Consider the following 26125-nt stretch of genomic DNA (forward strand, 5'->3'; position numbering starts at 1 on the left):
TCCATCTGTGAAGAAAACGTGTTAAGTTTCTTGCTCCCGGGAAAAAAAAAATATCCGGATATAAGAAAGAAAAAAAAACGTGTATAATAGAATTAAACAATGAATAAAAAAAAAACCCCACCTGGGACAACCGAAGGTGGTTATAGGGAGTAAGAAAATTACGTACAGATATGCCCTTCTTCTATTCGTTCGTCCACCCCCGTTACTTCTTCATTTATTATAGTGATCAACCTAATGTGCGTGCATTTTATTGTCTTTACTAGATGTTCCATTTTCTTTTTTAGCTCCGTGAGGGCGTGCATCAGTTCTAGAACTTGCTTTTCATATGTGGAAAACATGAACCGTGGGTATAGGCAGTATTGAACCCGTTTCCCATACCCACTTATTCCACCACCGGATAGGTGGACAATCTGATCTGCAATAGGTGGTGTGTGGGTGTCAAGTAAAGGATTGTCCTGAACTGAAAGGTATCAATGAGTAATAATGAGTGTACAAGCATGTGAGAGAGAGAGATCAAGGGTGAATAAAAAGGAAATGATACTGAAAAAGAGTTTGTTTCTTATGGATAACGTACAAAGGTCGTAACATTGTCGTCATGATTGCTACATATAGAAATCAAATCTGAATAAAAACATGTAGGGATAACAATTGAACTCTCTCTCTAGTACGTAGATATGCACAAGGGAATTTTCTTGATCGTTATTGGACCTTCTGTGCGGGGGAGTCATAGATGTTTAAATTTAATAACAATCCTTGGAAGGAACAAGGATTAGTTGAAAGGTACAGCTCTCAAAAAAAAAGAGACAAAGAGATAAATATTAAAAAATTAAAAATAAGGTTCTAAAAAAAAAAATAAAATAAAATAAAATACTAAGAAAGGCGAAGCGGTGATATCAATCCTTTAATGCATCATTGCTATTGTAATTTTCTTTTCGTATACAGCGAATCTCTTAACATAACCGTAGAATAGTAGTTCTGGTTCGGGGATGTGCATCTCCATAAAAAGAGGAGTGGCAGAGATTGAAATCAAAATATAAAATATAAAAATAGACTGGAAAATATCATATTGAAAAGAAAAAAAGAATTCAAATAAAAAAAAATCAAGAACAATGCGATGACGATAAATGAATAGTTGAAAGATTAAAGGGAAGAAATACTAGCATCTTACACTAATGCTTATTTACAGGATTAAAATTATTTTGGAAATAACGCTAAATTACGTAGGAATTATGAATAAATATTCGGATTTTGGTTTAATATTTGATTACATGTTCGATTTTATAGTTCTCTCATTTCTTACCAAAATTCTTGTGTTCAGTTGTAGAGGGTTCTTTATCGGCTGGCAACCCAAGGTTCTTCCAGTCGTCATAGTCCATGAGTTGGTTGTCCATTCGACACTTTAAATAGTCCTTAGCTAACAGCCGACAGTTGTGTACGTTTTCGTTAGATGCTAGTTTCATACACTCGAGGTATTTTTGCATATGTGCGGCACATTCACCATCATGGTCTAAAGGAAAAGATCCACGCTCAGGTGGCGTTGGCGATAATGCCTTTAATCCTCCACCAGGTCCGCTCGACATTGTATCTTCTTTTTTTTTTTTAAATAGACTTCAAACTTTTGAAAGAAAATGCACTTATGATTATTTTGTTTGAGGATAGCTTCCGTTTATAGTGAAAAGAAAATAAGTACTAAGCTGGCAAAATAGTAGTGTAGATATAATTTGTTCTCTTATTGAACAAAATAAGAATCTTGGGTCTAGAATTAGACCTTAAATAGTTTTTTTTGCTTCATTAATTACCATGGTAGTAAGGTTCCCTTATTTTTCGAAGTGATAGAGTATTACTAAACTTCATTTCTCGAAGTTTTTGCACAGAAAAATAAAAATATACGGTAATATTCACGTGATATATGATATTTGAAAATTTTTGATATACTACACATCAATCACCCATTATGAGTAAAGTTCGAATATATCCTCGCATTTATTAAATTTTATATTTAATTATTAAAGATATACGGTTTGGGACGTTACTAGGGTCATTGGTTTGAAAAATTAATTAAAAGCTATAACAAAATAGTTATTCATGGTCTCAATCTCTTTGGATCTCTTGGGAACAAAGAGGCTCTTCTGATATTCTTTAGATCCAAGAAGAACATGACAACTCTTTCTAGACCAATACCACCACCAGCGTGAGGTGGACAACCGAAACTGAAACCATCACAGTAATCTTTTAGACCTGGGTCTTCGCTACTCAAACCGTGAACCTTCATACGTTCAAGCAATAGGGCATGATCGTGAATTCTTTGAGCACCGGACAAAATTTCTTCACCTCTCATGAAGAAATCGTAAGAGTTCGAATATTGTGGATCTTCTGGATCTGGCATAGTATAGAATGGTCTAACAGCTAATGGGAACTTATCCAAAATGTAGAAATCGGTGTCGTATTTCTCACGGACCAACTTACCCAAGAATTTTTCGTTCTCTGTACTTAGATCTTCAAAATCACCTAGTTCCTTACCGGCATCTCTCAACATCTTAATACCTTCCTTGTATGTAATACGAACCATCTTACCATCCTTTGGTAATTTGAAATCTTCAACTGGATATTGCTTACGGACAAGCTCAATTTCTTTGGCGTATCTCTTCTTCAATTCAGTAAATAAGAAAACGAACAATTCACTCAAAACATCCAAAACTTCGTGGTAGTGCTCTTCGAAGGCCATCTCCATGTCCAAACCAGTGAATTCAGTCATGTGACGATGAGTGTTGGAGTTTTCGGCTCTGAAGACAGGACCGATTTCAAAAACTTTTTCGAAATCAGCGACAATCAATTGTTGCTTATTAAATTGTGGTGATTGAGCTAAGTAAGCCTTACCCTTAAAGTAAGTAACTTCAAAAACGTTAGCACCACCCTCAGTAGCAGCACCCAACATTTTTGGAGTATGAGACTCAATAAAACCCTTGTTGACCAAAAATTCTCTGAATAATGCACAAACACCATGTTGAATCTTGAAAATAGCTTGGTTAGTAACAGTTCTTAAATCAATAACACGGTTGTCTAAACGGGTGTCTAGGTTAACAACTGGTAGGCCGGCAGCCTCAGCTTCAGCTTCTGATCTGGAAGCATCCTCAATCAAAATTGGAAGGGTCTCTGGAGTTTCACTGATGGTATGAATCTGGGAAACATGAATTTCCAAATCTTGAATAGTAGCAGACTTAATTGGTTCATCAACAACCTTTACAATACCACGAACAAGAACAATAGATTCTAAGTTCAAAGAACCAGCCCATTTGACCATGTTCTTGGAGACCTTTTCACCATTCTTATCAGCCTTGACCAAAGCTTGGATCAAAGAACCCTGTTGTCTCAAAGTCAAAAAGGCTAAGGTAGCACCTTGTTGTCTAGTGTTATGAACACGAGCTCTGAACAGGATTTCCTTATCAGCATCGGACTTAGATAGATCCACAAACTTGGTACGTTTTTCACCAGTACGGGTTTGAGATTGAACCAACGGAGCCTTACCATAGTTGTCAGCAGATAAGTCGACCTCAGCAGCTTTAGCGGCTTCACGTTCCTTTTGTTCAGCTTCCAATTGAGCAGCACGCTCTTGCTTTCTCTTTTGCTTTTCTTGCTCTTTTTGTAGCTTCTTTAAAGCTTTCTTAGATAGTGGTTGACCATCTTCACCTAGAATAACTTCGGCTGGAGCATCTGGGGATGGAGAGGCTGCTTTAGCTTCTTCAGTAGACATTGTTGATAGTATATGGTTATTGTCTAATAAAATGCCAATTCGTTCCTCTTTCCAAAATAATAGTAAATTAAAATCAATTAAAAAATAAAAAAAAATAATTGTGTTCCTAAGAAATAATATGGGTTAAGGAAGCCGGTTCCGTTAGTTAACACTTACAACAAACTATTGGTCCCAGTAACAATTGCTCATCGCCGAGAATGAAAAAAAAATTTAATAAATAGGTAAGTATAATTGTGTACGATGGAATGCACATATAATTCGTGCAGAGTGTTTATTCTGAGCAATAAATTGTAGAACAACTGGGTGAGCGTTCTGAAGCTAGCATCTACGCTATTTTTTTTATATTTAGTGGATTGTTTTAAACTAAACGTACTACAAAGTCTTTGAAGTTTCTATTAATAATTACTTGAATGAAAAGTCATAAGATTTTATTCTTATTCGGTCAAATAGTTTTATAGCCAAATCAAATAGTCATCTTCGTGTAACGGTTGAATAACCTTCAGATTCAATTAACGCCACTCTATTTGTAAAATGTTTTTATAGATTAAATTGAAGCAAGGATTTCAAGTCTGATAAGAGCTAATATTGGTATATTCATAACTGCTGTATATAATGCTCAGTAAATTGGGTTCTATGTATGCAATTATTTGGCTTGGAATTACAAATATATGATATTATAATTGCAGTAAAACTTGTAGTATGAGATATCAACTACAATATACTTATAATTGATAATGGATAAATCAAATATGAGTATTTCTTTTTGTCTCTGTAAAAAAGAAATACATAATCTATTTTGACTTTATAATTGAACAGGGAAATAGAAAAACAACTTATAGATAACTCGATTTATAATTCGATGATATACAAAAAGTTTAGTCACTCGAGAAATATATTAATTATATTTCAAATGACTGATGATGATGCAGAATTTCTATTATATGAACCTATTTTATCTCATCTCGTAAATTCTTTACAGGATTAATTGGTGTTTCGAATTATATCACATTATTACTGTACTGAACTCAGATCAAAAAGAAACGGATTTTATTAAGATGTAATAATGACACAATAAAAATTTAAATACTACAGCCTATATGTTATATCTAGAATTTGTAGAACCTTTGCGTAGAAAGGTGGTAATGGATACTAGAAGAGTTCTGTTGATCGTTAGTTATTCCTAATTATATTGAAGTAAAAAAGTCTGTCAACTAAAGTTTATATTTACTTCTTTAATTTGTTTTTAATGACAATCGCTGATATTTATTAGCGGATCTTAAAATAAAAACTATAAAACCACAATAAAAATAATAACATGGTGTGTATAAACTGCTATTCTTTTAAGAAACATTGCCACTATCAATAAATAGTGCCTCTATATCCCTGTCAAAAGAAACATGCTACAAGCGTTTTGGTAGCAGTAAATATTGACGTAGTAAACATCGTTGCCTTAAAGTGACATATATCTATCTTTTCTCTTTAGCTTAAAGAAGTTAAGGGTGCTCGTACCTAGTATTATAAAATGTAATCTATATTAGCTTCTTTTTTTATAATCGTAGGTCATTTATATTGTCTGAACGCCTTTAGTATATACATGGAAAGACATTTATTGGCAGGTAATGATGTACAAAACATATTTTCTATCCGAATACGGTTCCATTCTCATTCTCCCGTCCTGAATATAGTCAGCTACTACTATCTGATATTTTCTAAGTGTTCTGGTGCATTTGCATAGAAAACAAAGCAGACGTTAGGGAAATAATATGAGGAAGAAAAGCCTGAGATTTTTAGCTGTGGGGATAAGGTTTATTCTCCTGCGCGGAATCTTCTACAGTCCGTTCGTTGCATCTAACAGTGGTAAACAAATAAAAAAAATTGAAACCGTTTCTACTGCAGTCATTTCTAAGAGATCTGGGGGTATCCCTAATTTTTTTTTCTCTCTTCATTGTAATTGTTCACTTGTACGTCTCTGACTCTCAGCCAGACAAAGCATAGCATAGCACACAAAGCCCCATTATTTATTTCTGGGGTATCAGTTTGTTTCGACAATTTTCAGATTGGTATCCTTAGTAATATTGACGTAGCGTGACTATTTTGTGATTTTTTAGTCACTTGTATAATTCCGTAGGCCATTGTTGAAAAGAGCTTTGGAAATGTGGTTTTTGTCCATGTTGATTTTTTTTTTTTAAGGGTTACATTCCTTATTAGTCAACGTCATCACCTTATTTACATTAATTTATTGTTTGCTGCTAAAACTCCCTTATTCGCAATAGTAGGCAAGTAACATTCAACTTCATTTCTAAATATCTTTTCTTAGAAGTAGATAGAATAGCAAGAGGCCGGGGGATACTTAAAAAATAAGACAAGAAACAAGGGATTGTATTGGAAGGGGGGAGGCATAAAGTTCTTCACTACTAAGTTTCTCTTTCCTACAGGTTCCTGTGGTATCTCGGTGGAATGTTCTTCTCTTTTGTTAATATTGCATCCGTGTGGATCCGTCTCTTCCATATGATTGCTGATGCACGATACTATACTACCAATAAAAAATTAACTGCTTTGGCTGACGTTCCCATGACTCGTGGTGTCCTCATTGATGAATCAAAAAAAATTTATATATGATAATTTTAAGGGTATTTGATATAACTGCGGGGTTTTCGTTGTTATTTGAGGAACCATGTTCTTTTTGAAAGAATTTCTATCTAATCTGGTTATTTGAAACCCTTGCCTTCATTGTAAAAGGAAATGGGTGAAAATGCCTCTAGTTGAAAGGCGTTTTGGATCATATGTGCCTGATATTAATAGAACTAATTTGATGCTAAGTATTGTAATCTGGGGGACTGATCGACTACTTGTTGATTAGTATTTTATATTTTTGGGCTGTATTGCAGGAAACCTTCCATTAATAGCCGACAGAGTTATGAAGTTATTGGTTTTTGATATATCTTATCCCCTTATATTCTATACCACGTTTTAAGGAATAGGATAAAGTCCGAGATAGTTTACTATTAGTTGATAACTAATAAATAATATATGAACCGATAGACGTTTTATGATTAGATCTGAACACTGTGCCCACTTCGAACAAAAAAAGAATAATCAAGATTCTAAATAATCGTTCCATTCCATACACATTCCAATTACGGTTGGTTTATCAACACACCCCTAAAGGTTTGAAGTGAAGGTGATAAAAATAGAAGCATAAATTAATATCTATATAAAATAAAACTTTGAACAAAGAAACCTGATAATTAGCACCTATTGGTGTTAATACTTGAAAACGGAGAGTTACTAAAAACACAAATTAAAAAAATATAATTAACTACTTTAAATTTTTAATATTAAGATATGCTTAAAACGAATGAAACTAATGGTTTCAAGCCTATGGACGTCGTACGAGCGATTGCAGATTATATGGACCATGTTAATGAAAAAGACCAGAATAAACTTACATTCTATCATGGAGATGTCATATATGTGGTAAATAAATTAGATTCCGGTTGGTGGGATGGCATAGTAATACAAGATAATCTAGTATCTACTGGGAATAACAAGCAGCAAAATGTTCTCCGTGGATGGTTTCCTGGAAGTTATACTAGATCGCTTGTTATGAGTAGCAAAAAATGCAGTAATACTAATTCTGTAATGTCGTCTGAAGTAAATACAGAATTTTCAGCATTTGATATAAATACCCTTACAGATACTGAAAAATTACGAACCTCAATAACCTCTATGCTGACCTCAGCACCTAAAGTTGTGAAGCTTGAGCAACAACCTGAGAATTATGATGAAACAGTACTACTTAATTATGTTCAAGCAGATAGACATTTATTCTACTTATCTGATAGCGATATCATTACGTGGACACAGCTTTATCTGGTTCTACGACATTTCTCAAATAAATGCCGTGAATATTTCCTTAGTAGTTATAAGGATATATCTAATACTAGAGATAAAAAAACACATAGACCGGCTTTCCGATATAACTTTAAAATTCTCAGTGCCTACATTACTTACTTAATTGTTGCTTGCAGAATCCTGGAACATTCGACGCCGAACGATACAATTATTCCTGGTAACAAGGAAAAAATATTATATTTAGTAGAGAATAAGCTAATTGGATCGCTTTCACTTCTTGCTGAGCATGTTCATATTTGGTATAATCATCTTTATTACATTCATTACAAACACAATGATGCTGATACTGTTATTCGAGGAGAAAATATATCTACTCTGAAGAAATCGGGGATAATAACGAAAAGTTACCATTTAGTTTTAAAAGGTTTTGATGATATGAATGATTCACTTAGAGATATATTTGAACTGTTGAAGACCTATTCTATTAACCATAAAACAGTCTTGATACCACAATTATTTCCAAGGTTTTTCAAATCATCTTTTAATGGTGGTGCATGGTCAAATCCCTTTGCGATTAGTCCAGCATTGGAAAATAACTTGAGATCAGAAACGGCTAAATCTCAAGATACAATAGCTGAGATAGTTAGGAGAGTACATGATTATCATAGGATAAAGAAGTATAATGTTAGTAGCCAGCGTCAATCTGAATCTACCAGTGACTCTAGAAATAGTTCGATAAGTGCTGTATCTGGACAGAATCCGAAAGGACTAGTAAATGGATATGCACCTTCAAGCATTTTCAGGCCACCAACAAGACGAACTACATCGTGCTGTAACCATTCAATTCATGGTGTAAAAAATACTTCAATAAGTAATGCCTCCCATTTCACTATATTCAAGGATAAAAGTAGGAGCTACGATTTAGGCCGTATTGTTAAATATCCATTAACTAAAGACACATTGGAATTACTCGAGAAAAGAAAGGGTCAGATACATGTCAGTTTCAGTGAAAGTTCTGATAGTGAAAATAATGATGGAAAGGGCAGCGTTGGTTCTGCTACTTCGGCTGATAAAAATGCAAAACCCAAAGCCATTCAGAATTTGGAAGCTAACTTTAAGACTTATAAGGAGATTAACACCACATTTTTGATACTTTCGATTTTAGAAAATCTTGATCTATCTTTATTCACAAAAATGAATCAAATTGTAAGAGAAAATAACGTATGTGGCACCCAATTTGAAATATATAAAGATCTTCTGAGCCATACATTATCGTCTGTTGCCATTGCTGTCGACGAGTTTTTCAGAATTAAACAAATTTTCCATGATAATGCTATTCGCCTAATTATGTGCTCTCAGCATACCACCTTAGATGATCCATATGTATTTGCATCTATGTCGCCCAACTATGCAGTCGGTACGCTAGATTCTTCCAGTCTGGGAAATTTAACGTTAAGATCTAAATCTATAGTCAGTGCATATGGGACCTATTTACTTGACAATGAAAAGGAATTAGCTGACAACCTTTATAAAAAATTAATTTCTGAAGATGCAGAATTTAACTATGTCACCTACTTCTCGGTCAGCTCAGATTTCAAAGATGCTAGACGCAAGTATCAAGAAATGGCTGAAGCTGCCACGATTGTTGTTGCAAAACTCATAAAAGAGCGTGAGGATATACTGAATTATGCTGCCAGAACTATGCAAAGCGAGCTGGTAGCGAAACTACTGGAGGATGAAGAAATAAATGATTATTTAAACGAGGAGGAAGAATTATCTCAGGATGATTCAGATATTATTATTTCCCCTGAAACTGATGATATGTTAATTCCCTGGTTCCTTCAACCTAATTACACTGATGAAGTAGTTTTTGACTCTAAAGGGAGACTAAAGAGTGCTAATAAGCACGATATACTAGAGTATTTGTTCCAATCAAAAGGTTTAGACAAAGAATTTATGACTACATTGTTATTAAGTTTTGCTACAATATATAGCCCCTCGGAATTCATACATAAGGTTATTGAAAAATATGAGGAAAGCCCACCAGAAAATTTAAGCTATGAGGAATATAATATCTGGATTGAGAAGAAGTATCTTCCCAATAAAGAAAAGGCTATATTTATACTATGGAACCTTTTTAAATTTTTCTGGAATAAAAGCTATTACAACTTTTCTTTTGAGTTACTTGAAAGATGTACCAAAGCTGGTATAAGAGAAAAAATTGTATATGCAAAAGAATTACAATCTTTAATTCATAATATAAAGAGCAATAATAAGAATGCACATTTCACGTCTTGGTCCTTGTCCCAGCCAACCTACTCTAGCCGTCCAAAGTTCCCAAATCATACTACCTTATCGAGATTAAATTTTGTGGAAGAATTTTCTATGTTTTTCCCTAATAATATAAGTGATATATCGGCGGCAAAATTATCAAGGCAACTAACAGCCATAGAAGAAGAACTGTTCAATGAAATAACAATATTTGACTGTCTTTACCGCGTATGGGGTGATAAATTCTATAATTCAGATGCAGATAATAATATCAGTAAGTTCGTTGCATTTGCAAATAATTTAACAAAATTTGTGACTTACAAGGTACTCAGTTACGACTCGCCTAAAGAACGTGCTTCGATTATCACATATTTCATTAAGGTTACTGATGAATGCTATCTTCTCAAAAACTTTTCTAGTATGACTGCTTTGATATCGGGATTATATGCCTCTCCTCTTTATAGGCTTAAAAACACGTGGAAATATGTACAACCTGAATACTGCTCCAAGCTTCAAAATCTAAACGATTTTATGGATTCTGCTAAGAACTTTCATAAATATCGGGAAACTCTGAGGAATATAAAAGGAGAACCCTGTATTCCTTTTTTCGGTGTGTATTTATCAGACCTCATTTTCACACATAATGGTAACAAAGATTATATCAACAAAAATAACTCCATTGTGAACTTTACAAAAAGATTTAGAATCTTTGATATCATTCAAGAAATATTCAACTATAAACACTACAACTATAACTTCAGAGTAGACAAAATGATTAGAACTTACATAAATGCTGCAGTTAGTGATCTTCCATCGATTGAGGAACAGTATCAAATATCTCTGAAACTAGAACCTAGATCAGGCAAGAATAATTCTGATCTGGATTCTCCACTAGGTGATAAAGTAGGAAATACAGAATTGAAAGGAATATTTCCTGAAGAATCTCAAAAGAAGAAATCTAGAAGGCATCACCTTTTTAGATCAAGAAGATCTAGGAGTAATGAAACTAAATTAACATCTGGAAGTGAGAAAAACAGAAAAAGTCATTCAAAAGCGAGAAAGAGGAGTTCTGGTTTTAAACTGTTTAGTAGTAAACCTGCAAAACTTATAGACTCTGAATCATCACTCCAAGATACCAAATTAGCAAGTTATTGAGTCTCACCAAAACCTTACTAAAAAAAATAAATTGAAAGAACAATTATTCTCTAATAAGAGTACTGTACTATATTTGCAAGTTGTAGAAACAATTTGAGTTGTATTAATAGCAATATTTATGTAAACTTTAATTACATACAATGATGACCTTCGAAGCTTGATTTATTAAGTGTACACAGAATTATTTCAACCTCTATATATTTATATAGATATTGTTTTTTGATTCAAGAAAACTTCCTAACTAGAACTATATATTAATTTCTATATAACCTTATGGCTATAACTTTCGAATATAATTCGTTCCCCCAACACATTGTGCAACTGTTTTCTGTTTATTATTTAGAATTTCTTCCAACTGTAGACCAATATTCGTCGTCAAATATGTGGTATCATGTTCCAAAATTATTCCATTATCTCCCTTACTGTGCCATTTTAAGGCATCTTTATATATATCATATTCATTTCGTTGACCTATCAAGACTTGCCAATCAAATGTATCATGGTCCCATAAAACTGATTGTAAACCGAATTGTCTTGCAATCGCTCTAACCCTACTGTCCACGCCTCCAAAAGGAGGTCTAAAATATCTTGGTATATGATTACCTGTGGCATTCATCGCCCACATTGTCCATTCCAGTTGAGCAACTATTTGTTCATTGTTCAAAGAAGGAAGGTGGACATGAGACCAAGTATGGGATGCTGTATCATGGCCCCTATTAATGATAGTTCTATAGATATCAGGATATTTTACTATATTTATCCCCAAATTGAAGAATGTTACTTTGTTTTTCAAATTATCCAGTAAATTTAACGTTGCTGGTGTTGGACCATCATCGAATGTTTGTATAAGTCTATCACAAGTTATAATATCATCGTGTTCTAAGCATTTGTGACAATCGAAAGAGCACGATAATCTTGAAACACCAGGACATTGGTTTTGGTTATACTTCGGTAAATCAGGAACTTTCGAAAAATCGATGAAACTTAAAGGTATATATGGTGGATTCATATCTGGCCAGTCGTTGAGATGGGTAAAATCTTTTAACCATTGTGGAAATTCTAATTTTGAGTTAGCAACAGTTTGAACATTTTTATTTCTATATGGTATGGCAAAAACAATTTCATTAAAAAAAAGGACCATTACTATAGCAGTAAATCCTCTGCTATTTACCAGCATTTGTTTTCTATAATATCTGAAGTTGTTTTGTTGATGAAAGAATAAAGAGAAAAGATTATTCCAGGTATAAATATAAATGTTGTTTTAAAGCTTCAGAATGACGAAACAGTGAATTTTGCCCTTTCTTAAAAATATGTTTTTGTGCCCTTGTTAGAATAAACACTGACCACCGATCCTAAGTAATCAATATACCAGAACACATTTGAAGATTATCTAATTCCATTTTTCTGACGTAAAATTTTCAATCATTCAAGTTTCACATTAAATGACACATTCATAATAAACGTTTCTAACCATGGCGCCCATCATAGATAACCGGGCAAGGTCAGCAAATTTATGCTCGTCATCCTTTAAAATATCAGCAGCTTCTTTATTTAGTGGATCAGTAGGATTGGGTTCTAGAAATAACGAAAGAAGACCGATAATTATACTCTGTAAGTCTAATGCGGGGGACCAGTCTTCCCTTAATATATTAAGACATATCTTGCCCTGAGGGTCGATATTAGGATGAAATATTTTGTTATTGCAAATAACTTTAGGTGGTTCAATAGGATATGTTGGGGTAAATGTGAGGGTGAACCTAAATTTACCACCTTTGTAAAATCCCTCATTTGGCTGAACAACCACACTGATTGTCATTTCGTTAGGATTATTCAAACTTAAGATATTAAGTGTAGTGCTTGGTGGTAAGATAAGCTCCTCTAAGTCATTTTGTAGCCTAATTTTAGCGGGAGAAGACCCAGTCGAGCTTCTATTCAGTGCGCTTGTTGCTCCGTTGTTTGAAGCAGAGGCCAATTCCCTCTGCTTTTGTTGTTGTAATTGACGTAATTTCAACTAAAAAAATTAGAAATCTATAATCATACTTCAACAAAGGAAGCTAAATTATTAGTAATTGTTAGCAAATTTCATTCTACTGTGTATTACTATGTCTGCGAGGAGTTTCTACCAAACCCTTAAAAACAGGGAGAAAAAGGCCATTTTACTGTCCTTTAGTCAATCATTATCCTCAATGAAACCAAATATTCTACTAAATCTAATTACATACCATATTCTATAGCCTTTTTCCAACAAATCTTGTACTATAGGTACCAGACCCGCTGACTAATAGTAATCGAGTCTAACAGGGTTATACATCATCGAACTTCAGTATTTTTATTTTTTATTGGCAATAATATTGTAAACATTTAATTACCCGGAACGATAATATTTTTTTTTTCACCTCGAGCGTGAGCTTCAGAGCTCGAGTTTTTATAGATGTTAGATCTATGAAGTCATTGAACTTTATTTGGGATAAAGCTATTTATCTTTTATGGCAGCTACGGTTTCAGGTGATACTCTGGATAAATATATCTCCAATTTACATTCATTGTGTTCCTAAACTTTGATCGTTCAAATTAGGATATTGAGATATACGTACACACTCTCTTTTTTTTCGAGGAACGTTAAAATTACGAACTGGTTGAACTGTTTTATTTACGTGTCATATTGACTGGAGATAGATTTTTGTTGATCCTGAAATAATCTTTTCGAGGACGAATTGACGTTAGCATAATTTTAAAGGTACATTAACAAGCGAAAAAGAGGATATACTATTTTACTCAGTATCAATTCTGATTATATACACATCTCTGTCAGAAAAATGGGTACCAGTCGGTCATTGAGAGGTAGAGCTTTGGAGAAGCTGGCCCAATATGCTGTTTCGAGTAAGTGCACTGGAAATATCACAGTTGCAAGCAGTGATGGCGACATTAGGAAAGATATCGATGAAGCTGATGATACCTTGGAGATGATCATAAAGTCATTGCCTATATATTACTCCACTTCACCTGCTAAGCTGTACACTATTCCTATGAACTTGAATGAATGGGAAGCTATCGTTGCCTTATGTAGAGCTATTCCCGATAATCTGGACCAAGCGCAAGATATCATAGATAACGCAATTGCTTCTTATTTTTTGCATGCACCAAGACAAAGAATGTCAGATCTGTTGTACGCTAAGTTCAAAATGCAATATTTGAGAAATCCAAACGAATTAATAACTTTTGAGATGACGAAGTTCTTAATTGCTGTTGCTAATAAATTTGAAAGCCTTATTCCTCAAATAGAAAAGCTGATTTCCCAATTTATTACAACTATTACAGGTGTTATCTTTAATAACAACACTGCTATTTTCTCTCTATTAGGATTTTTAAATGCTTTTATAATTGAGGTCCCGCCTATTCAATTAACCACCATTGTTTGGAGCGGAATTTCTAATTTCTTCATCACACAGAAATTCCTTGTAGATTTGGATAATGTTTTGGCTTCTACTAGTGGTTTTGATAACTCCTTGTTAATTCAATATTACGAAGGTGGTGAGGAGATTTGTGCAGCAAAATTTTGGGGGATCCTAAGTGCATTACAAGTTACTATAATGAAAAGAATTTTGAATGTCCCGGCCAGCTACGATTTGATTTCTGAATATCTGCTAGGTGTTCAATATAATCATTATAAAAATATGCATAAAATAGCATCCAAAAGAACCGATGAGCAGGATTATATTAAACTGAATGAAAACTTGAGAACCAACTCCGATATAATATTCCAATTAATAGAATTCTCGATAAAAATGTGTGAGGCAAAAGATTATACTGATTTATCTAGCGACACCAGGACCAAATATACATTCAATATTGACGCACATTTTTGTCAGGTATTGGCTATTTTACCATTCATGGAATTTGATCATAGAAAGGATCCATTGCTGGATAGGTATATCAAATTGATATCAGCAAGCATGGAAAAATATCTTCTGTTTGAAGATTCCACAGATTATTTGGTAGAAACATTAATATCTGTTGGAGCAATTATTAACTTCTTTACTTCAGAAATCTCCTTGCTTGAATTAAGATTCTTTCCTCTTTTGATTGCTTCTCAGCATATAGGTCCTAAAGTTTTATCCAATGTAACTAAAAACTTCACAATGGGTTTGAAACCGCTTAATGAGGATGCCATTGTTAGCACGATATACTCGATCAATAATTTATTAGCTTTAACTGAGGATGGCCTACCTATGCCTATTATTAAAGAAAGAAAGCAAACAATCACTTCTGCGAACGATGATGTGCAAAATGGCATGCAAGTTACTCCACAATTTTTAGATGGTTTTGATATTAAAGCTACTTCAGCTACTGTGCCTACAGTAAGAGAAGTCTCTTCCACACCTGCAACATTTCACAGAATGTTGTTTCGTAACTGTGTTAGTACAATTACACAGATTGCCTCGCATTATAATACTCAACCAATTACTGCACTTACACTTTCGATTTTAACCCAGAAGGTTGGTGTTGTTTCAAATGAATTAGATGATATCATACTACAATCTATGGCAACATTTGCTCCTTTCATTGCTCTCTCGGAGTTCTCGTTATTTTTGAAGTTTCTAAAGCTAACTGAACATTCCTCTTTGAAACAAAATAACAATACCCTGTTCGAATGCCTTTTAAGAGCCAAAGTGACATTGTCGAAGTGTTTATATGAGAAATCTTTCAATTCAGAACTGTATAAGCTCTACTTGCATGATATTCTTGAAAGTATCATAGCTAGTGGTGATGTTGAAAGGTCTGACCACCATAGAACACAATCAGAAATTACCAGGGTTGCTGATCAAATTGTAAAGTACTTACAACCCTTATCGCAGTTGCTACCAAATTTAGGTACTGTTCCTTTAGATATGACTGGTGATGCTAAAACAACTGTTATGTTTAGAAATATTTGGTTTAATATGGTTGTTCATGGGTTTTGTTATGAATCTGACCTAGTTAAGTTACATTATGACAGTTTATTACGAATTGCTTTTAACAGTCCTCCTCTTACCTCAGATTTCCCAGTTAATAATAAGGAACTATCCGTTGATATGAACTCAATTTTGCGTCGTAGTTCATCAAGTGCTAACATTAAAGTTCAAAGGCAATCAGTCTCTGAATACTTTAACAGTAATATAGTCCAATCTCGAACGATCTCAACCACTAAAATAATGTTTCTAGCATCTGCCAAACTAGTCGAAACCATTCGTTGTGAGGCCGGTGATTGTTCTAAGGTTGTTTTATACCTTTCTGATCCCGCCTTAAACTCAGGTTCTATAGAAACATTCATCAATGCCATGGCGGTAGCAATGATAAGGAAGTATGCCAATATTTCAAAAACGGAAGTTTCAGACCAGTTTAATGCAACTGCTATTGCCAAACAGTTGACTAATCTGCTTCTATTATTGTCTCATAGAGAACAAGTCCTTCAGGATCTGGCATTCCAGTGTTGTGACCTATTGATACGTAGTATTCCTTCGGCATTGCTACATCATAATTCATTATATACGCTGCTTGATCTTTTAACTACTTTGTTTGATAGTATTGTTGACTCGGAAGTTACTAAATTTGATCCACATTATGAATTTTTATTGAAATACTCTAAAGTGAAGATCTTACTACCAGGATCACTGACTTGGAGGAAGAGAACATTAACTAGACTACACAATGCAGCAAAAGTCTGGACCATGTTTATTATGAGTAACGCTAGTCAAAATGCTAAGATTTTACTTCAAACATATATTTCAGGAGTTGCTCAATTTTACAGATCTAATTCTATTGAATACGGTGTTTCCTTCGCCATCGATATGGCAGGATCTATATCAAATGCTGATAAAGAGTTAAGTAAAATTGAATTTGAAGGTTTTGAAAAACCTAATGCTGTTGCTGGTTTTATTTCTCAGCAGTCTTGGAGATCAAAGTTCTTGGTTGATACTAGTATTTCTTTCACCCCAGAAAAATTTGCTGATCAAATTCAGAACCAGGCAACAGCTATCAGAAATAAGATCAAAAGCGGATTGAATGTTACTGGACAGGAAATATCAGATTTGTTAGACTTCTGTGCTGCTTTATTAATTATTGGCAACTATAATGGAAAGTCAATTATTTATGACTTGGTCCGAATTCCTTTTGAAGTTTTTAAATCCTTTTCAATGAAAAGCGCAACTAATATATGGTTGACAGTAATTACCGAAAGGCCTGATCTTGCACATACTATATTAAGCGATGTTATTTTTTGCTGGAAAGAATCAATTGAATCACGAAAGGGTCTGTTTAGCAAAGAGCATGATTTACTAGATGAAGACTTCCAAATGATGGAATATGCTCCTTATAACAAACGGGAAATAAATAGAGACGCCAGATTTGCCTCAGATGCCTTGAAACCTCATAGACACTTAATTAACTTCTTCGCATCTCATTTTGCAGGTACAATGCATCAAAGTGATCATCTACTAAGTATGTTCACGTCATGTTTTATATTTGGGGTTGAGAAATTTGCTATTGCTTCCTTACACCCCTTTGCACGTTTGGTTAGGAATGAATATCTACTCTTCGGTATATCCATATTAAAAGCAAATCTGAAGAGAAATACCAGTAAAGTATCATTATTATCAAACTTGATTGTTAAATCCGGTTTAGATTGGTTCCGCAGGCCAGCAAGTTGGCCATTTGGTTCCAATGAACTAAAAATTCGGGCCGACTTGTCCATATTAACACAGCTCTTTAAGCAATTTGAATTATTAGATTCTGTATTTGTCGAGAATTGTGGTAAATCCTTCAAATTACTTGAATTCTTTATTGCTCATGAAATACAACAAATTCAAATATGGTTGACACCACTGGAGAGAATTCAAGGTGCTAATAGTAATGATCTACCGTTAGACCTGTTGAGCGTGGCATATAATATGAATCCTCAGCTAGCTGTCAATATAACTCATAGGTATAACAGTAAGAAACTGCGCCAATCCCTTATAAAACTAATAGTTGACCATCCACTAAGGTCTGTAGGGATATCGTCTACTTTTGAACACTTCTTACATGAGTCTAAGCCAAAATCAAGAAATGATCTTCACTACGCCCTTTATTGGGCACCTGTAAGTCCATTGAAGTCGATAAATCTGTTTTTGCCTGATTGGAATCATAATGAATTCATCCTACAGTACAGTATATTTTCTCTTGAAGCACATGATGTTAATTTAACCTTCTTCTATGTTCCACAGATTGTACAGTGCCTAAGATATGATGGCTCGGGCTATGTTGAGAGATTAATTTTGGAAACTGCCAAAATAAGTGTTCTATTTTCTCATCAAATCATTTGGAATATGTTAGCGAACTGTTATAAAGATGATGAAGCCACTGTTGAAGACGAAATAAAACCTATTTTGGATAAAGTACGCGCGAATATGGTATCAAAGTTTGATGCAGCATCACTTGATTTCTACAATAAAGAATTCACTTTCTTTGATGAAGTCACCAGTATTTCCGGTAAGTTAAAACCATATATCAAAAAGAGTAAAGCAGAAAAGAAGCAGAAAATTGACGAAGAGATGGGCAGAATTTTAGTCAGACCTGGTGTTTACCTACCATCTAACCCAGATGGTGTTGTGGTTGATATTAATAGAAAAAGTGGTAAACCATTACAGTCTCATGCAAAGGCACCATTCATGGCTACATTTAAGATTAAAAAGGATATTCGAGATGAAGATACGGGTGATCGTAGAACTATTGAAAAATGGCAAGCTGCAATTTTTAAAGTTGGTGATGACTGTAGGCAAGACTTGTTGGCATTGCAATTAATCTCTTTGTTCAGGACAATTTGGTCAAGTATCGGTCTTGATGTCTATGTTTTCCCATACAGGGTTACGGCTACAGCACCCGGTTGTGGTGTTATCGATGTCTTACCAAATAGTATCTCAAGGGACATGTTAGGTCGTGAAGCTGTAAATGGGCTATATGAGTATTTCATTAGTAAGTTTGGGCATGAGGATAGCATTGAATTCCAAAAGGCCCGCAGTAATTTCGTGAAGTCGCTAGCGGGTTACAGTGTCATATCGTATCTGCTACAGTTCAAGGACAGGCACAATGGTAACATCATGTATGACAGCGATGGACACTGTTTACACGTAGATTTCGGTTTTATCTTCGATATTGTTCCAGGTGGTGTCAAGTTTGAAGCTGTGCCTTTCAAGCTAACGAAGGAGATGGTTCGCGTGATGGGAGGCTCCCAGAACACGCAAGCATACCAGGACTTCGAGGAGCTCTGTATCAAGGCCTACCTAGCGGCTCGTCCGCATATGGAGATGATCCTCGCCGGTGTACAGCCCATGTTGGGCAGTGGTCTACCATGTTTCAAAGGCAGTAAGACAATGCGTAACCTAGAGAACAGGTTCCAACCGAACAAGACCGACCAAGAGGCCGCGCACTACATGAAGTCGCTAATCAATAAGAGTTACGAGTCCATCTTCACGAAGGGTTACGATGAGTTCCAACGCCTAACAAACGGTATTCCATATTGAAAAGAAGCAATGTATACATTAATCATATTAAATAACAATAATAAACCTAGAGTAAACTCCGAAGAAAAGTCCCTCCTGTTCTTTATAAGATATTTAATATACATAAAAAAATTTTGTACATAAGCCCCGAGATCTCGGTCTTGTTAGTTTTGTTTTACCACCTCTTTTTCCTCAATAACGGGTTTCTTGCTCTTAACCACAGCTTTCACCCATCTCCGAGAACTCGGCCCTGTCTACGCTAAGAAAGAAAAAACCGGTCTCTTTCTATTTGTCGCTGACCAATGAGCGCTCAGAAACGTCATCTTATTGTGTAGAGAAGAGACGAGTCGTCGTGTCGCCGAGGTGGAAAGGGCGTGACCTACCAAAATCGCAGGAGGGAAAAAAAAAAGGTAAAAGATCCTCCCGCTCCCACAGAATAAATGCGGAGAAACGGCAACTTGGTTCATCCGATTTGTTTTTTTGAACAAAATCATGTTTAACGTCACGAAGAGGGAAAAGGGCCAATGGGAGACCGACTTTGCGGTTTGAATTGGTGCCAGTTGTATTCTCATTGGCCCAGAAGCCGTGAACTCCGCATAACTCTTTCCCCTTTGACCCTTTAACAGAGTCTGTGTTCTGCCCGTGTGCTGTCTACTGTTGTGCTTCTACTGCTGCGTTGTGCTACACTCGCTACAGCTAATGCTACGCTAATACCGCGCTGCAAAGTGACAAACAAAACAGGTGGGAGGTAGACACTACCTTACTGCTAACCACTGACACTAGTATAATACACTATTAAGAGCAGAGAGAGAGAGAGAGAGACTGGAGTGATTATAGACTTGTACAAACAACGACAATAGAGACATTATTATACAGGGGAATGATTTCGAACCTAGAGAAACCCATTCTGAAAGGAAGAAAGAAAGAAAAAAAAAAATAATATATATATAAAGGGATTTTTATATGAATTGTGATTCTTTAGAAAAAAAGGATTAACCCCAGGTTTATATTTTTATTTGTTAATTTGAATCAAAAGAAGTTAAACAAATTATAAACCTTTTTTATTCAAATCCCTTTGTTTTTGTTTTTTGAAAGAACTTTGTGTTTAGAAAAAATAATATATATCGATATCTGTTAAAGTATCATATATTAAAAGGAAAAGAGAAATAATATATATATAATATTCTTTTGTGAGGATATTTTATAAGTCTAAAAGGGGAAAGACTATTTATTAATAATTGAATAAAGAAGAAAAAATACCTATAATATAAAAAAAAATGTTGTCTGCACGCTCCGTGGTGAAGAATACCAGTTTTAAGCGTGGTTTGGCCAGTGTTTCTAACTTGACTAGAGACTCTAAGGTCAACCAGAACTTGTTGGAAGACCACTCTTTCATCAATTACAAGCAAAACATCGAATATGTTGACATAGTGAGGAAAAGACTTGGCAGACCTCTAACTTATGCCGAGAAGATTCTATACGGTCATTTGGATGACCCTCATAACCAAGAGATCACCAGAGGTGTCTCCTACTTGAAGTTGAGACCAGACCGTGTCGCTTGTCAGGATGCCACCGCTCAAATGGCTATCCTACAATTCATGTCTGCTGGTCTTCCAGAAGTCGCAAAGCCAGTTACCGTACACTGTGACCATTTGATCCAAGCTCAAATTGGTGGTGAGAAGGATTTGGCTAGAGCCATTGATCTAAATAAGGAAGTCTACGACTTCTTGGCCTCTGCCTCTGCTAAGTACAACATCGGTTTCTGGAAGCCAGGTTCCGGTATTATCCACCAAATTGTTCTAGAAAACTACGCCTTCCCAGGTGCTTTGATCATTGGTACTGACTCCCACACTCCAAACGCTGGTGGTCTAGGTCAATTGGCTATTGGTGTCGGTGGTGCTGATGCTGTCGATGTTATGGCTGGTCTTCCATGGGAATTGAAGGCTCCAAAGATCTTGGGTGTTAAGTTGACTGGTAGAATGAATGGTTGGACTTCTCCAAAGGATATCATCTTAAAATTGGCTGGTATTACTACTGTTAAGGGTGGTACCGGTAAGATCGTTGAATACTTCGGTGATGGTGTTGACACCTTCTCCGCTACTGGTATGGGTACTATCTGTAATATGGGTGCTGAAATCGGTGCTACTACCTCCGTTTTCCCATTCAACAAGTCTATGGTTGACTACTTGAAGGCTACTCGTCGTGACAGCATTGCTGACTTCGCTCAATTGTACCACAAGGATCTATTGTCTGCTGATGAAGGTGCTGAGTACGATGAAGTTATCGAAATCGACTTGAACACCTTGGAACCATACGTCAACGGTCCATTCACTCCAGATTTGGCTACTCCAATCTCCAAGATGAAGGAAGTCGCTGTTCAAAATAACTGGCCATTAGAAGTTAAGGTTGGTTTGATCGGTTCTTGTACTAACTCTTCTTACGAAGATATGTCTCGTTCCGCTTCCATCATTAAGGACGCTGCCGAGCACGGTTTGAAGGCTAAGTCTATCTTTACTGTTACTCCAGGTTCCGAACAAATTAGAGCTACAATTGAGCGTGACGGTCAACTAGAGACCTTCAAGGAGTTCGGTGGTATCGTGTTGGCCAATGCCTGTGGTCCATGTATTGGTCAATGGGATCGTCAAGACATCAAGAAGGGTGACAAGAACACCATTGTCTCCTCTTACAACAGAAACTTCACCTCCAGAAACGATGGTAACCCACAAACTCATGCTTTCGTTGCTTCCCCAGAATTGACCACTGCTTTCGCTATTGCTGGTGACTTGAGATTCAACCCATTGACTGATAAGTTAAAGGACAAGGATGGTAATGAGTTCAAGCTAAAGGAACCATTTGGTAACGGTTTGCCAGAACGTGGTTACGATCCAGGTGAGAACACTTACCAAGCTCCACCAAAGGACAGAAGTGCTGTTGATGTTAAGATTGCTCCAACTTCTGACCGTCTACAAGTCTTGAAGCCATTCAAGCCATGGGACGGTAAGGATGCTTTGAACATGCCAATTTTGATCAAGTCTTTGGGTAAGACTACCACTGACCATATCTCTATGGCCGGTCCATGGTTGAAGTACAGAGGTCACTTGGAAAACATTTCAAACAACTATATGATTGGTGCTATTAACGCTGAAAATGAGAAGGCTAACAGCGTAAGAAACGTCTACACTGGTGAATACAAGGGTGTTCCAGACACTGCTATTGACTACAGAGACCAAGGTATCAAGTGGGTTGTTATCGGTGATGAAAACTTCGGTGAAGGTTCTTCTCGTGAACATGCTGCTTTGGAACCAAGATTCTTGGGCGGTTTCGCTATTATTACTAAGTCCTTCGCTCGTATCCACGAAACTAACTTGAAGAAGCAAGGTCTATTGCCATTGAACTTCAAGAACCCAGCTGACTACGACAAGATCAACCCAGATGACAAGATTGACATCTTAGGTTTGGCTGGTCTAGCTCCAGGTAAGAATTTGATCATGAAGGTTCATCCAAAGAACGGTGAGGCTTTCGACGTTGAATTGACTCACACTTTCAACAGTGAACAAATCGAATGGTTCAAGCATGGTTCTGCTTTGAACAAGATTAAGGCTGACAAGGGTATTTAAATGGACTTGATCAAAAGATGTTAAATATAGCTCTTGACGAGATATATTTTATTTTTTTCTTCTTATGTTTCATTCCATTATTAACTTTTGTTTTTATTCTCATTCATTTAATCTTCTGTTCATTTCTGTACTTAACAATATCTGGTTTAGTTAATAGCTGCATACATCGAGCTATACTCAATTGGAGACTGTATTTATTCAATTCCCTAATAATAGCTTGACATATCCTTTTATTAGACTAAGGGTTTTGATATGTTTTCTATTATCTTTGTCAATAATAACCTATTTATTCAGTTATAGCACGAATTATACCTATTTATTTATTTATTTATTCCTTATATTATTTATTTAAGAGTAATTCATACATACGAGCTACAAATAGTAGCGTCATTATTCGCTTCCAAAAGATTAAAAATATTAGATTACCTTAAGCTGAATTTTAAAAGAAATGCTACGATAGTAGAGCTACCAACGAGTAAAATTTAATATTGGTATCTTTATTTAGTTTCATATATATTAGTATACCATTTATTTATTCTATCATAAAATAACATGGATTTATTAAAACTTATATAATTGAATCAAATAATTTGCCTTAATTGATTTTATTCATCGAATATTGTATTAGAAATGCTGATATATAGTACATGTATTTTAATTGGTATAAAAATGAAAGGGTGGTTACTAGAACCAAAGAACAAAATGCTATTAAGTATCATCTATGCCGTGACGAAGTGGGAATAGTAAGTTTGATTGAAACATTATTATATCAACAATGTCAATACAAAAGCTAACAGAGAGCCCAAATTGTTAAATGAAATAGTTGAGGCAGCATTAGAATCCTGTAGGTAAATTTTAGAGGAGGAAAATGGAGAGCTGGATCTTGACTCTACGTAAGCAGAAGGTTCAGCAGCAGAGGAAACAGATGTTATCATCACAGTGCTAGATTTGGAACTGGATGCTAATGTAGAACTAGATGATGTCATCGAACTAGAACTTGGACTAGAGCTAGAAGTAGAGGAATGAGTGGAAGAGGTAGTCGAGTTAATAAAAGAGGATGTGGAGCTCATAGTAGTGGAGTTACTGCCCAAAGAAGAAGTAATGTTTTGAACAGAAGAGGTGGAAGACACCATAGAAGATGAAACAGATGAAGAGACAGTGGAAGAAGAGACAGTGGAAGAAGAGACAGTGGAAGAAGAGACAGTGGAAGAAGAGAAAGTGGAAGAGACTTGAGTGGAAGAGGAAATCATTGAAGATGAAGCAATCTCGGAAATACCCAAGTGGGCACCATCGGCACCGCTGTTGGCCAGAACATAATCTCTATCAGAAATAACTACACTGTCCTCTGTGAAATTATCCTTATCAGTGAAAATGTATGATTTAGACCCATTGATTGTTGCACCAGCTGGTGGGTCGTAACAAGTAATGTTAGCTTCTTGTAGAACCATGTAGTAGTAACCAGGGTCTTGAATATCTGGAGCATCCCAGTTAATAGCGCCACCAGCCCAAGCTATGGTACCTGGAGCGTTAGTAGAGTTACCACCTGGCCAAATAGAGAGTTGAACCTTAGCTGGAGTTTGAGGGAATTCGTACTCACCTGAAGTTTCATTGTAAGTGCTATTTTTGTACAAAGTTCTACCAACTACACCATCAATGGACCATGTGATGTAATCAGGGTGCCAGTCAACTTCATAAGTATGGAAGTTTTCAAATGTGTTGGAAGCTGATAGGTTTGCGCTGTTAGTGTAATTTAGGATACCTTGGAAATAGTAGTTTGTTTGAACAGTTTCTAGATCGGTACCGACAAATTCGAAATCAACTTCATCTTGAACATTAGAAAACATGATAAAAGCGCTAACAACACCAGCCAAATGAGAGCTCTTTATTTTAGCAGACATCTTACCATACCACATATATCTAGTACTTGACAAAACAGAACCACCGGAGTATTTTGGCATGGTCAATAACATACCGTCTTCTTGAGGGTAGTCAACCAAGTAACCATTGTAAGTCCAGTCACCGGCGGAAGCATTACCTAAGTAAGTGTTAGCATCCAGGACCTTACTTGTGTAGTTGTTGTTGAATTTGGTAGAAATATCTTTACAGATAGGCATAGCGACACAGGAATCAACAGAGAAGGAGTATTTAGGGTTACAACTGTTCACACAGTATTGACCGGTACCACATTGGCCAAAACTGGAGCAACATGGGTATTCTTCAGGGCATTGGGAAGTAGCGTTACAGTAAATTGGTTCATCCAAAGCTTGAACTCTTAGGATTTGAGCGAAAACTGCTAAGACAGCGAATAACTGATAAATCATTGTTATATGTTAAGTTATTAAAACTATTAGTTGTTAATGTTTTATTGTTATATATACAAGATAAGTAATATATAAGAAAAAGAGAATTGCAAATAAAAGCATTAAATAATAATTACAATGGTTCTTTATATATCTATTTTTTTCAAATATTTTTCACATGATGATCAATACCTAATACACTATATTCTTAAGCTCTTATTACTATTGATTGATAATCGAATTAAAAATACTATTGTAATCGCCAAATGTCTACTTTAAGCTGCGTACTGGATCACGAAATGAATTATCATAAACAAATAATATAGTGCTAAGTCCGCCAAAAAATCAGCTTTAGCGAAGAGGCATATTTTCGCGCAGCCAAATCAGAAATTAAAAAAAATCACGTAAGCTAGTCTTTTTTTTTTCGCATATCATTACTTAAAAGAGGCATATAATTACAAAATTACTGGTTACCCGGATACACTATCTTTGCCTAATTTGGTATCTTAATATTTCGAGATTATCGAGCGTAGTTAATTGTATAAATTTGGAATTTTCGTGGAATTAATATGTTTACTGGATATGGTATCGTATATTGTAAATTTGTCGAATTAGGAACTGTAAACGCCATTATTCGAGTATGTTACTAAATATCGATAA

General features: G+C 35.4%; 7 protein-coding genes across 7 annotated transcripts; 3 read left to right on the forward strand and 4 right to left on the reverse strand.

Moving 5' to 3' along the window:
* Positions 1-1289: 1289 nt before the first annotated feature.
* On the reverse strand, positions 1290-1580 carry COX19 (Cox19p; the record flags this gene model as incomplete). The annotated part of the gene is made up of 1 exon (XM_071051661.1): positions 1290-1580. The coding sequence occupies one exon, from the start codon at positions 1578-1580 to the stop codon at positions 1290-1292; it is 291 nt and encodes a 96-aa protein (XP_070907051.1).
* Positions 1581-2083: 503 nt separating this feature from the next.
* DPS1 (aspartate--tRNA ligase DPS1) lies at positions 2084-3751 on the reverse strand (the record flags this gene model as incomplete). Its single annotated transcript, XM_071051662.1, has 1 exon — positions 2084-3751. The coding sequence occupies one exon, from the start codon at positions 3749-3751 to the stop codon at positions 2084-2086; it is 1668 nt and encodes a 555-aa protein (XP_070907052.1).
* Positions 3752-7096: 3345 nt separating this feature from the next.
* RNJ42_01498 (Cell division control protein 25) lies at positions 7097-11032 on the forward strand (the record flags this gene model as incomplete). The annotated part of the gene is made up of 1 exon (XM_071051663.1): positions 7097-11032. One exon carries the CDS (start codon positions 7097-7099, stop codon positions 11030-11032), a length of 3936 nt encoding a protein of 1311 aa, XP_070907053.1.
* A 277-nt stretch (positions 11033-11309) lies between these two features.
* On the reverse strand, positions 11310-12209 carry RNJ42_01499 (Chitin deacetylase 2; the record flags this gene model as incomplete). The annotated part of the gene is made up of 1 exon (XM_071051664.1): positions 11310-12209. One exon carries the CDS (start codon positions 12207-12209, stop codon positions 11310-11312), a length of 900 nt encoding a protein of 299 aa, XP_070907054.1.
* A 1639-nt stretch (positions 12210-13848) lies between these two features.
* STT4 (1-phosphatidylinositol 4-kinase STT4) lies at positions 13849-19569 on the forward strand (the record flags this gene model as incomplete). The annotated part of the gene is made up of 1 exon (XM_071051665.1): positions 13849-19569. The coding sequence occupies one exon, from the start codon at positions 13849-13851 to the stop codon at positions 19567-19569; it is 5721 nt and encodes a 1906-aa protein (XP_070907055.1).
* Positions 19570-20825: 1256 nt separating this feature from the next.
* On the forward strand, positions 20826-23165 carry ACO1 (aconitate hydratase ACO1; the record flags this gene model as incomplete). Its single annotated transcript, XM_071051666.1, has 1 exon — positions 20826-23165. One exon carries the CDS (start codon positions 20826-20828, stop codon positions 23163-23165), a length of 2340 nt encoding a protein of 779 aa, XP_070907056.1.
* A 764-nt stretch (positions 23166-23929) lies between these two features.
* On the reverse strand, positions 23930-25486 carry RNJ42_01502 (putative glycosidase CRH2; the record flags this gene model as incomplete). Its single annotated transcript, XM_071051667.1, has 1 exon — positions 23930-25486. The coding sequence occupies one exon, from the start codon at positions 25484-25486 to the stop codon at positions 23930-23932; it is 1557 nt and encodes a 518-aa protein (XP_070907057.1).
* Positions 25487-26125: the final 639 nt, after the last annotated feature.

Source organism: Nakaseomyces bracarensis, assembly GCF_045282275.1.
Source record: "Nakaseomyces bracarensis strain CBM3 chromosome Unknown Scaff7_0, whole genome shotgun sequence".
Taxonomy (NCBI): domain Eukaryota; kingdom Fungi; phylum Ascomycota; class Saccharomycetes; order Saccharomycetales; family Saccharomycetaceae; genus Nakaseomyces; species Nakaseomyces bracarensis.